The following is an 11,955-nucleotide window of genomic DNA, read 5'->3' on the forward strand; positions in this document are numbered from 1 at the left end:
TGAATCATGCATGCATGCCTTCTAGGAATAGGGTTGGGGTTTTTTTGCTGGCTGTGGTTATGAAAGTCCTTACTGCCATCCAGGCTGTATGGGGCAAACACTTATTTTCCCGTCCACTCATCTATTGAGGAACCTGGGTGGTCAGACCAGGATAGCCTGCTCTTATATTACTAGACGTCACTTTTAGGAACCAGGTGGCATCAAGACTACCACAGAACCCTGGATACAGACTTGCCCCATGCACGGGGCACCAAGGTTTCTCCAGTAACGTTATGTGAATTCTGTGAGAGCATCCCTACCAGAGGCTACCTGGCACAACTAGGAAAGGGGATGCTGCATGGAGTCTTCCTGGAGGGGGAAGCTAGAGGTCACTTTCAATACATGGACTCTATGGTTTTAGAAAGTGAGGCCCATCTCAAGTAGCATGGGAAGTTAAGAATGATAAATATTTGTCTAGAAAGATTACATGTGAGATGCACAAAAGTGCTCGCCCTTGGCTTAGTGGCTTCCACTAAAGTCAACAGTAAAATGCCCAAGATGGGAACAGAGGAAGACTAACATGGAGCATTTTTGAAAATCCCACCTTAGGAATCTGGGAAATGTGCGATTAATTCTTTATCACAGTGACCCTGATCCCAAGTGAAACAGGCAGGATTTGCAGGTAGTCAGCACCAACTGGCCTTCTGTTTGGATAACTTTGAGGCAAGGCATTGCTACTAGTCCCAGGTTCCTGCATTAACCTCTTCTGAGAAGGGGGTTTGATTTGGTGGATTCTTTCAGGGGCAGACAATTAGAGGAAAACTAATGTGAACAATAGCAGGTCACAGCCCCATTTCAGGTACACAGATGCAGACATAATGAGCTGAATTTGGCCAAACAGCTTTGTAAAAATGTGTTCTTACATAATTGAATGGCTTCAGATTTTGGGAGGCTTTTTAAATGAAAATCCCACATCTGAGTTCCCCAGCTCATCTGGGGTGGGATAGCACCCCTACTTGGATTAAAGTTAATCTTTAATTAAAAATTATGTCATGTAATGAAACACACATCTGACCAAAATTGGCAATCCTAATCCTAGGAGTTCCTCCAGGCCAGCTATGGCGTTTTGCCCGGAGAACGAGCATGTGTCCAGGATTCCCCATCTCATCCCAGGAGAGAATAAATCCAGGCTGAAATCCCTCCAGATAGTTAAAAGCCCATGACGTGACATTTCAGAGGAATAAAACCACAGAGAAGTCGTCAGAATTAAGGTTTTTTGTTATTATAAAAGAAACTATTCGTAAGTCCAAATGCAACGGCATATATTGGCACCATCCAAAATCCTGGAACATTTGAACCCACTAGGCATTCCCCTGAGAGAACTTAGGGGCAGCCTGGGGACAGCAGGGGAACAGAGCCCCTTCCTTAGAGTAGTCCTGGCTAGGTGGCAGGCAGTTTGTGTGCCAGGACATACCAACAGTTAACACTAATGGTCTCTGTAAACTGTACAACTTTAGAAACCCTAAAACATTATTAAAATCTAAAACTTGTTTCTTTTTATCAAAAGCTCTGCTTTAGTGATATGCTAATCCCACTGGAAAATAAAACACTCATGACCCCATTGCTAACACAATTAAGTTGACCAGCCAACTCATAATTTAGAACATCCTCCTTGTGTTTCAGCCACGCTACGCGCTCACATCAGCTTGAGTTTAATTTACGATAGTTACCGCTAGCTTCCAAGTGCTGAAACGATGTCCTGCCAGGAATGGCAAAGCCACACTTCAAACTCTCCCCCCCTGGACACCCTGCCCCCCATTCTACCCTCTGCTCTAGCCCATGCTGGAGTTTCACCTCCAACAGTACCTTCAGGAACCCTGCCTGCTCTAGCTGGCTGAGTTATTGGAACGTCATTTTTTTTTAAAAAAAAAATTTATATATATAGCTTTTGTTTTTACATTTAAATATAAAAAAATACTACTCACTCTGTGTTATACACAGGAGATAGAGTGGCTTCCAATGACAGAGCAGGGAGGAATTTTGCTACCAGCTCCCACATTTAGCTGTGACAGTAGAACGCAAGAAGACGCCCAAAAGTCTTATCAAAGCCAGAGAAAGGAAATTTCCCACCACATGTAAGTGTGCAAAGGGGTGAGAATCTATCATAGCTGCTTTACTCCTTTCTCCCCTAATAACCCTAATCCGAGGGCAATTGGTCTATGGAGAGCTTAGTTATGTATGTTATCATGGGAGTTACTCTCTTGGGCAAAACCCATTACAGCCTCTTGTCCATTCACCTTCCTTCAGCCTATCACCCTGTGTCCATGGAAGCCACTGGGTCCTGTCAGACATACAGATGAACTAGACAAAACAGTGGTTAAAATTCTTCTCTAAAGCACACTCCTCCTCTCAAGCATCAACAATAAAGAGACATCGACCAGAACTAAATGCTCCCTCCCCCCCAACACAACACGAATTACTGGGACACAAAGAAAGTGGTAACTTGTGCCCTCAGAATTACATCTAGAAGGGACGTTTGGGGGGTAGGCGGTGTCTGTCAGGGGGCAGTTCACTTAGTTCTTGTACTCAAAGGGCTCATCCCCGGTCTCGCTGAGAAGACACGTACGGATTAGTGCCTCTGTCACAGCATAAGGGTCGCAGTTGGCAGAGGGACGGCGGTCCTCGAAGTAGCCTCTCTTTTCTTGGCCCACGTTTCTGGGGATACGTATACTGGCCCCACGGTTGGCCACGCCAGCAGAGAATTCATGGATGCTGGATGTCTCGTGGAAGCCAGTCAGGCGCCTGGCGTTGTCCAGCCCCCCTTTTGGGTCGTAAGCACGGATGTGGTACTGGTGCCGCTTGCCGAGCTTCTCAATGGCCTCTTCTATATGCCTGGAGACAGGTGGGTGGTTGTGAGCCTTTGGCAAGAACACGGGCTGTGCTGCTCTTCACTTGGCCATGGATAACGTTAGCCAAGTGGGAGAGTTCCTGCCTTCTCCCACGACCCACCCAAAACCACACAAACCCCCTGTTTCAGTCCCTTATCTGCAATCATTCCCATTCACGCTAGTACCAGCCATGGGCCCCTTTCTCTCATTGCTAGTGAGCTACAGTGAATTCAGGTTCCTAAAGTATCACTTGGTTACATGGTTCAAATCTTACTTATCTACAGCCAGTTCCCCTGCATGTGGAGTTGGGTTTTCCCCCCTCCTTGCCTATTCTGGCCAGTGAAGCTCTCAGAATTTTTTTTTTTTTGGGGGGGGGGGGGGGGGTGAGAGGAGATCCCAAAGGCAGGCAAGACTCACTGACTGAAGTCAAAGAACATTACAGCTTGTGGGGGTGCCAGTTAGAACCAATAATTTGGCTGAGTTGCATTTCCATTAAATATGCCTGGTACAGCTTCCTTTATTCTTGGGAAGAGAGGTTGTGCTTTGACACGTTTTATTATTTCAGGAACTTATGAGTTCTGCAGGTGTTGTGATAATCTGAATGCACCAACTGAAGTTACAGGAGAGGAGTGGGCAGAGAAATGCCCAAATTGATCCTTAACAGAATTCCATTGTACTTGAAGAGTACAATCTGGTCCCTGAAAGTCCCAGACTCTCAAGTACAGTGGAATCTGTAAGCCAGTGGTCTAAGAATAGTCCAATCAGAATCTACTTTCAATATTCGGCCTTGTTTACAGTGAGGCAGAAATTCTCCCTCCTTTGGACTAGCACCAGAAATGCTTACTATAGACGGAATACAGGCCTTTTTACAGAGGTGAGTAATCCAGTGCTAGACAGTGGTAAGAATGGCTGCCCCTTGTTTATTAGCACTTCCACCATTGCTAGTGTTGGTGGATCTGTACCAGTGTTAGACCACTACTGGGAATTTCCTCAAATCTTCAGTGCAGACAACCTCTGAGTGCAACAGCTACAGTGGGAAGGGAGTTCAGTACCTGTAAAAATCTATAATCTCTGGGGTATTCAAGCCAAAAATCTCTTGCATGGAGCAAGAGATGTTGCTATTCCTCTGGAAGCCAACTAGTGCCTCAAGTGCAGTCTCAGCTCTGTAGAAATCTTGCTGCTGTTGGTAAAACTCACTTTCCCTCGATGAGCTTGCCAGACAGAGCATAGAATCCTAGAATATCAGGGCTGGAAGGGACCTCAGGAGGTCATCTAGTCCAACCCTCTTGCTCAACGCAGGACCGATCCCCAATTTTTGCCCCCGATCCCTAAATGGCCCCCTCAAGGATTGAACTCACAACCCTGGGTTTAACAGGTCAATGCTCAAACCACTGAGCTATCCCTCCCCCCTAAATGCAACTAGCCCAGCTGCAGAGAAACTTACTTGAGGCCTCCTTCCTCCCTCATGGATTTGGTGCTGAAGTTGGTGTGGCAACCGGCTCCATTCCAATTCCCAGAGATGGGTTTGGGATCGAAGGACACGATTACCCCAAAGTCTTCACACACCCGATGTAGGATGAAGCGTGCAATCCAGAGGTGATCCCCCATCTCAATCCCTTCGCATGGGCCCACCTGGAATTCCCACTAGAGAGCAGAGAAAAAAACCACAGAAATCATTGGCTCAGTTTGGTGAGGAACCATTTGCTGCAAGGTGCCATTCACCCCCTCTGCACCCTCCTGCACACTCAACGTTTGCAAAGCCCCAGGGTACATACTGACTGTAGCAGCAGGATTTAGCATCATGAGCTTCTGCATTGCATTGTTGGCCGGGGCCAGCTGACTGCAATGGCTGGTAAAACCAAAAGAGTTACCTGTGCGGGCATCACTTCTGCATTTGTTCCTCCAATTTTAACACCAGCATAGAGACATGCACGATAATGCGCTTCCACAATGTCTCTGCCATAGGCTTTGTCTGCTCCTACGCCGCAGTAATATGGACCTGCAGTGCCAGAGAGCACAAGAAAGGTGAACATAGTCTTCAGTGAACTCAATCACAAGCTATTTGAAGAGCACAGAGTATAGTTAGGAAAGGATTGTCAGAAGGCACAGGTCACAAGTAAGTCTCTATACCGCTTTCGTTTGGGGTAGCGGAAGAACAAAATGCCTTCAGAGTGTGACTCCATTCAGAGTCGGTGGGTTTTGGGCTCCTGCTTCTGAAAACCCTGCCCAACTGGTCATATTTAAATGAATTGCAGACTAATGGAACTAACACTGGATATGAATCTGGTCTATATGTCATAAGATTACCATACAGTCTCTAAAAAGATTACTTTTGTTGCTTAGTTTTGGTCATTGTCAGCATAGCTTTTGGTGATCCAGTTTTAGCAACTCCTTGAATCTTTCGTCTCACTTTAAACATTTCCACTTAATCCCATTCATTAATGATCTATAACATTATGATTTGGGGTTAAATATTCATGAGAGCTCTCATTACTAGTTCAGACATTAGCTCTTGAAAGCTTACCCTGGGGCCCAGGGAAGCCATTGGAAGGCCAGCCAAATGGATGTCCATCTGTCCCAAGAAGAGTGTATTCCTGCTCCATTCCAAACCAGGGGATCTGGTTAGACACCATATCCATAATCCGTTTACAGGTGTGCCTTAGGTTTGTCTCTAGAATGAGAGAGAAGCACAAAGCTTATTAGCTCAGCAACGTTCTCGCCACTGGGCATCCCACTGGTTTAAAAAAAAAAAAGTCTGGTGAGCTGCTCTGGTGGAACAGCCCAGATCCTTATCCCACTATGGGAGCTATGACTTGCCAATGTATTCCGGACAAAGCCACTACCATACAGGCTGTCTGGGGGAAATCATTTCCCCACCCATACCTCTAGGGAAGCCCAGAAATTCAGACCCAAAGAGACTGCTCTGTCCCCACCATCATTAGCCAATGTAAAATCTAAGTGGTAGGTAGGACCGCTGGCCTTAAATATTGGGTGGTGGTGCCATCTTATGGACTTCCTTGTACTGTTCCAAAATGTTCTTAGTCTCCTGAACCATATGCTGGCAATCATATGCCCAGAAGCTCCTCATCCATGACCAGGCCTGCATCTCACACATCAGAGGTTTTTGTTCCCTCAGGTACACATTATCCCCTCCAATCAGTGATACCACTCAATTCACTTCTTTCCCCACTCCCTTCCATGCTGCCCCATGAAATGATTTCCCAGTCCCCAGATTTCTCCCAGCATTGGAGTTCCTCTTGAAGAGTCCTTCAGTATTTCCAAGCACTGACCCATGTCATACTCCCATCTACGTGTTGCCAGTGACAAGAGGGGCTAGACCAGAACAGATAAACATCTAAGTTTCTCCCTTGGTATTGCCTACTGCATCTTGTTTTCTTTATATCTAAGCTCTTCATGGCAGGATTATTTGTAGGTCTTGTACAGCATTAATGCTGTAATGGTGCTTGGTAAAGTCTTCCATTAACTACTTTTTTACAGTTAGCCCTCCACCCTCCTCTACTCCAAGAGGCAGCAGACCTTCTCACCCCTCCCAGTACTATTGCAGCCACTCTTGGGGAGGCACTGCACCATACCTGCTGACTTGCGGTTGTATTTTAAGACCTCACAAAGAACCAGCTTGTTGGGGTCCTTGCGGAAAGGGTCCCGGAACATGGCAGCAGGGAGAAGGTACATGTCACTGTTTGAACCCTCAGACTGGAAGGTGCTCGAGCCATCAAAGTTCCACTCAGGCAGATCTAGAGCAGGAGAAAAAAAAAAAATTCACCCCTTTATGTTAGCAGCTTTCCAAAACCGAGAGGAGTTCACCAGCAGATTCAGCACAACCATTGTGTAAAAAAAGATTGCTCGTTAAAGGACACTGGCGCACACACACTGTACTTTTTGCTGATTTTGCTCCCACTGAAAGATGGGAGAGGAAATTGCTCTTTGACACCCTGTGGAAAAACAAAAAGCTGGGACATCAGCAAAGTCCAATTCAGCTAACTGCACTGCAGACGTCCTTGACGAACACTTCCTATCTTGTACCCAACACGCTATGGTAAGATGAAGACCCAGATGGGTTTCCCTAGCCAAAACAAAGGAAGTCAGGGAGATGCTATAAGACAAAAGCAATGAGAAAGAGGGAATCCGGTGTCCTCAGTTGTCTCCAGAGTCCTGGATGGCCCTGAAACATGCTCCTCCACATTGATGCAACTGCACAGAGCTGGTGAAGGGAACCTTGGGAGAATGCACAAGGCCTAGAGCTGCCTGAAGGGGGAACATCTTCAGTTTTTGTGGGGAGTGAACATCCCTTTCACACTACCTATGCCCCTCCAGTTGAGCATGGCTTAGGCCCCACTATTGAATACTGCTTTTGCAGGGTGACCACATTTAATTCCTTCACAGCTGCTTCAACTCTGCCCCCATTGTTATCCCCTTCCATGTGCTGTGGGTGCCAAACAAGCTGTGCCAGCCACTTCCTCGGTGGGCGGGGAGATAATTCCGATTGCTCATGCACAGTGCTTTGGTTTTATAACTGTCCTGGCCAGTGCCATGGCAACAAGTGAAGAAATCCAAATGCTATTATGTCAGTCGGGGCTGTTTGTTCTGAGACACACAAGCTCTTAATTACACTGGATAGATTATCTCCCCAGGGCCAGAAGAAGAGATTTACAGGTAAAGAGCCAGCAGGCTGGTAATACCCTGCAGACAGACACCCCTTTTTAGCAGATGGGGACACGTCACCGATTCCCAGCTCTACTTACACTCTGCCCCACAAGGAAAGGAGTGGTCTCCCAGATCTCCTTCCGCATCAGGAGATTATGAAGTGCATCTTGCTCAGCCTGTCCCCTTTCCCAAACACACGCTGGAGTGAGATGGGAGCTATGCACTCAATACAAAGAACTCGAGGGGTGGAATGCACTGACTGTCTCTGGTCCAGATTTCCCCCACGTGGGAGAGGCACCCTAACTCAAAAAGGAGCTTTGCCTTCCAACTGCACAGCAGTGTTTTGCAGCTCTGTGGTCAGATGCTCGACCCCAAGCCAAGCCCTATATTGCTGCAAACCCACTGGGTGCAACTGCTTGTAGTCCCAGCATTCGCTTTGCGTCAGTCACACACCTGCCCTCTTACCTTCAATGCTCTTGGGCTCTTGGTCCAGTGTCCGGGTTTTACAGCGCAGGTGCTCCCCAGTCCCATCAATCCAGATGTACATAGCTTGCACCTTTTCACCCTGAGGCAGCTTCATGTACATCTGCTTTATAGCTTTGCTCAGGTGGGAACTTGCGGAGGTGGCCATGGCTGCGGGGTGCGTTACTGGGGTCCTGCCAGAAGGGGAGGGAAAAACCAACCATGAATATTTCTGTGCTCCAAGTGGGTTCTCACACCCATGTACAAGAAAAGGACCACCTGGGAGATCTTCACAGCTCAGCAACAGGAGAGAGATGTGTGTACTGAGTGTCCCCTAGACACTTATGCTAGAATATCCCAGACAATGTCATAGCTGATTACACCAGTTGTGAATCTAAATACAGTAGATTACACTACAGGAAACAGACAGTGGATCAATACAGCAGTTCAACAACATGGTTTGGGACCAGCTACAATAATCATTTGGCTTCAAAGATTTCCTGTGATCTCAGGATATCCGAGAACTCATCTACTGAGGGGTTGGGTCCTGCCCTGGCAGCTGATGGACTTGTTCTTTTCCCTCTCTAGCTCTATGAGCATTAAAAGATCAACAGCCCCTCAGAAGGGCTCCTTGACTCCACCGTGAACTCTGCACTCACAAAATGCAATTTCAGAACATACATTTTCCATCACTGCACAGAGGTTTTGCCCACTTTAGCTTAGACAGGGCCTTCTGCGGTCCTTCCCATTCCAGTAAGGACCATTTGCCAGACAGCCCATTTCCAGACCATGTGATCTGAAGATATACAATACTGTTATCTAAGGAAGATGAGGGGCCCCTAACTACAGCCCAAGGCAAAGTAAGTAACCTTTGAACAGCAGAGACTCAAGAGGCCCCTCAGCCATGGAGCATTTGGAGGCAGGGAGAGCTGTAGCAGATTCAGAGGATGCAAGCTGAGGTCACTGGGGATCTTTTACAGCCCCCTGGCTCTGCATATTCGGGGAAAAAGCCCCTAACTCTGAGAAGTAGCTGCTTTGGCGGAAGACACTGTACTCCCTTGTCCCATATGAGGAATGCAGATTTGCCTCTGTCACACCAGCAGCTGTGCTGGGGGTCATGGAGCCCTGCTGGCCCTCGCCAATGCTATTCCAGCCTTCCCAGCAGGCCACCAAGTCGAGCCCTCTCTGGTACTCTCAGAAGCAGCCACCCCTCTGATCGGCACAGACAAGATTTTGTTCAGCCCCTTCCCTGCCTTTATTTATTTCTTGGCAATAAAAGCAGCACTGCTTTGACTCCAGCCTGGAAACAGCTAGGGTCTCGGAACCAGCCTGCCTCTCCCCTACAACTGGCCAGAAGGCAGACCACCCCCCAAGATACAAACCTCTCTGGATTCTCCTTCCCCCTCCACACCCCCCTCGCTGTCACTTCATTTACTGGCAATTTGATTGCATGCCTCTACCGTGGCAGACCAGGTTTGGCCCTGTAAAAGCTTCCAACTGAAGGACCCACTGCTGCCCCCCACGGCTTCTCTTTATGGTCAGCAAGAAATTTGGTCTATGGCTTTTTCCTCTCTTCACGCAAATCCCTCCTCTCCAGTTCTCCTTCTTTCGGAGCCTGCACTCCCAGTTTTTTAAGGAAACTGCTAAGGAGCCTTGTGCAGAGCAACTGCGAGGAGATCTTCTGCCCCAGGAAGCTCAGAGCAAAGAGAGCCCCTTAGAAGATCTAGAACGACCTAGTTTCCTTCTCCCCTTTACAGAGCTAAATCGGAGCTGCCCCCTGGAGTGGCTGCTTCTGGGGCATAAAGCAGCTAAACACAGCAGCCTGGAAAGGGGAGCTATGCCGGTGTACCTGCCCCAGACACCATCAGGAATACAGGTACCACACACCCAGCCGTCCCTTTGTCGTCAGGGCAGGAATCTCCCTGCTCGAGGAATCGGAGACTGACTGGAAGCAAGACAATGAAATAGGGACAGACACTGAGAGGCATTTCAGAAAATGAAACACAAGATCCATCCTTTTAATACAGCACTGCAGACCCGAGCCCCGCGGGGGACCCAGCCCTGCGGCATATCTCTGCTGCTGTACGAGCGGCCTGCCAGACGCAGGGTGCACGGGTTTAAGAGGAGCGGGGCCATCCTCTAAGGGAAAGCAGCAAAACCCCACATTAAGCAAAGCGTCCTCCTAGCCCACCCCACTGCCTGCGAACAGCGCCAAAGCAGCCCGGAGCACCCCCCAGGCGCGGGGCGACAGCGCATTCCCAGTCCACCTCCCCCGCAAACCCAACCTGACCCAGTCCATGGGAGAGCGCGGGCCGACATCCACCCCCCGCCCGTGCTACCTTGCCTACCGAGCAGGGGGCGGCGATGCGGAGGAGAGGCCGGCCGGCTGGGTGGGTGGACGGGCGACAGCTCACTTCCCCCAAGGCGCTCCCATGCTCGGCTCTGGCGGCGCCGGCTCCCTGCCGGCCCATTTATCGGCTGCCCGTGCCGGCCCCCGGGCTGTCCGATTGGCTTCCTCCAGACATGAGCACGACACGATCAGCTGATGGGCGGCCCCTGGATCCCAGCCATTGGGCCGGCGAAGACAGGGCGAAGGGGGCGGGAGGGAGAGAGGCGGGCCGGGCCGGCAGAGAGGAAAACAAGAGCGAGCTCCTGCGGGGCTGGGGACTCCGCCTTCTCCAGCGGGGAGAGGAAAACAAGCTCAGGGCGGCAGCGGGCGGAGAATGAGCCGCCTGCTCCTGCAGCCGCACACTGGCTCCTTTGTGCAAGCCTTGGCCCCTCTGCCGGAGCCTGCTCCCCCGGCAGCGCCTGCTGGAGCCCCGCGGGGCGATCCCGGGAGCGGTGTGGGCCGGGCCTTCCTGTGCCCGCTTTTAAAACGAAGGAAGCACCCCAGAGTCAGCGGCCCTGGGCCTCTGCTGGCGCTGCCGCCCAAGGAAGGTGCGGCTCGGGATTTGCATTGTAATTGTGGTAACAATAAAACTCTGTTTAGGGTGAAGTTCCCCCCCGCTTCTCCCACTGGATTCTCAGCATTGCAAATCTCCGGTTGTCTGTTTACACACCCTGTGCCGCTCTTTTCTGGCAAGCGAGAACTCTCCCCAGTCACTTGGTGCCCCTGGGGAGGGAAAGGCCAAGCCGGGTTTAGAAAGCAGGGGGAGGGGGTTATTTTTTTCCTCTGACGGTTCTTGGAAAGTGGGGACAGGATCAACTCTCCCTTCTTTCCAAAGCGTTTATGTTAACAGCTGCCCTTTCTTTATATAACTGCATGCACAAAAACAAGCCCTGCTCGCTAAGCAGGGCAGAGAGGGGAAAGCTGCTGAACTAGGGCACCCATAGTTGGCAGGGGTAGGAGGTGCCAGCTGAGTACCCAGCTTTCCCCCCTGGCTATACAAAAACAACGGAGCTTTGAGCACATTTAATTAAATTTCATATCCTGGCTAGGCAGGGAGGAGGGGAAATGGAGTCAGCAGCGACCAGGAATTCAGGGAGGCTGACATCCTAGGACTCGGGATGGCAGGGAAGCACACAGTGGTCGGTATGGCCTGCTAGAAGGGCTGGCCAGTATTTTTCCATCCTGCGAATGGTCTCTTCTCCCACTTCTGCTCTGCCCTCCTCACTTTCCAGCACATTCATAAGAATCAGGATTCAGAGGCCACTGCAGTGCACCATTTGCATTCAATTTGCCTATCCTCCCCCATCACAAGAGGCACTGGGGCTGCTCCCTGGATTGCTTTAGAATAATCTCAGAATGTGGGGGGAGAGGAGAATGAATTTCTCAGCCCTTAGAAATCCAAACCCTGGAAGTACAAAGGCTCAGAGACCTGAACTTCACCAAGATTCTCGCCTCCAGCCGTCCCCGGAAATGAGCTTTTCAGCACAAACACTGCTCTCACTTCTCTCAGCTCCTACCTATTTCAAAGAGGAAATCTGATTGCCACTGCTCCCTGCTCTCTGGGCATCCAGG

General features: G+C 49.6%; 1 protein-coding gene across 2 annotated transcripts; it reads right to left on the reverse strand.

The window, feature by feature from the left end:
* Positions 1-1,239: 1,239 nt before the first annotated feature.
* On the reverse strand, positions 1,240-10,499 carry GLUL (glutamate-ammonia ligase). Of its 2 annotated transcripts, none has more exons than XM_048860024.2 (7): positions 10,343-10,499; positions 7,998-8,188; positions 6,461-6,622; positions 5,392-5,538; positions 4,739-4,866; positions 4,312-4,511; positions 1,240-2,871 (listed from the first exon to the last, which is right to left on the reverse strand). In XM_048860024.2, the coding sequence occupies exons 2-7, from the start codon at positions 8,161-8,163 to the stop codon at positions 2,553-2,555; spliced, it is 1,122 nt and encodes a 373-aa protein (XP_048715981.1). In that variant the 5' UTR covers positions 8,164-8,188; positions 10,343-10,499; the 3' UTR covers positions 1,240-2,552. The 2 variants fall into 2 exon arrangements, with proteins under 2 accessions (XP_048715981.1, XP_048715982.1); XM_048860025.2 differs by having other exon boundaries at positions 10,334-10,478.
* Positions 10,500-11,955: the final 1,456 nt, after the last annotated feature.

Source organism: Caretta caretta, chromosome 8 (assembly GCF_965140235.1).
Source record: "Caretta caretta isolate rCarCar2 chromosome 8, rCarCar1.hap1, whole genome shotgun sequence".
NCBI lineage: Eukaryota > Metazoa > Chordata > Testudines > Cheloniidae > Caretta > Caretta caretta.

Excerpts from the sequence above, each read along its gene's own strand:
- GLUL (XM_048860024.2), bottom strand. The coding sequence starts at position 8,163 with ATGGCCACCTCCGCAAGTTCCCACCTGAGCAAAGCTATAAAGCAGATG. Across the intron at positions 5,539-6,460 it reads ATACAACCGCAAGTCAGCAG|AGACAAACCTAAGGCACACC; the intron begins GTATGGTGCAGT and ends CTCTCATTCTAG. Across the intron at positions 4,512-4,738 it reads CAGAAGTGATGCCCGCACAG|TGGGAATTCCAGGTGGGCCC; the intron begins GTAACTCTTTTG and ends TCTGCTCTCTAG.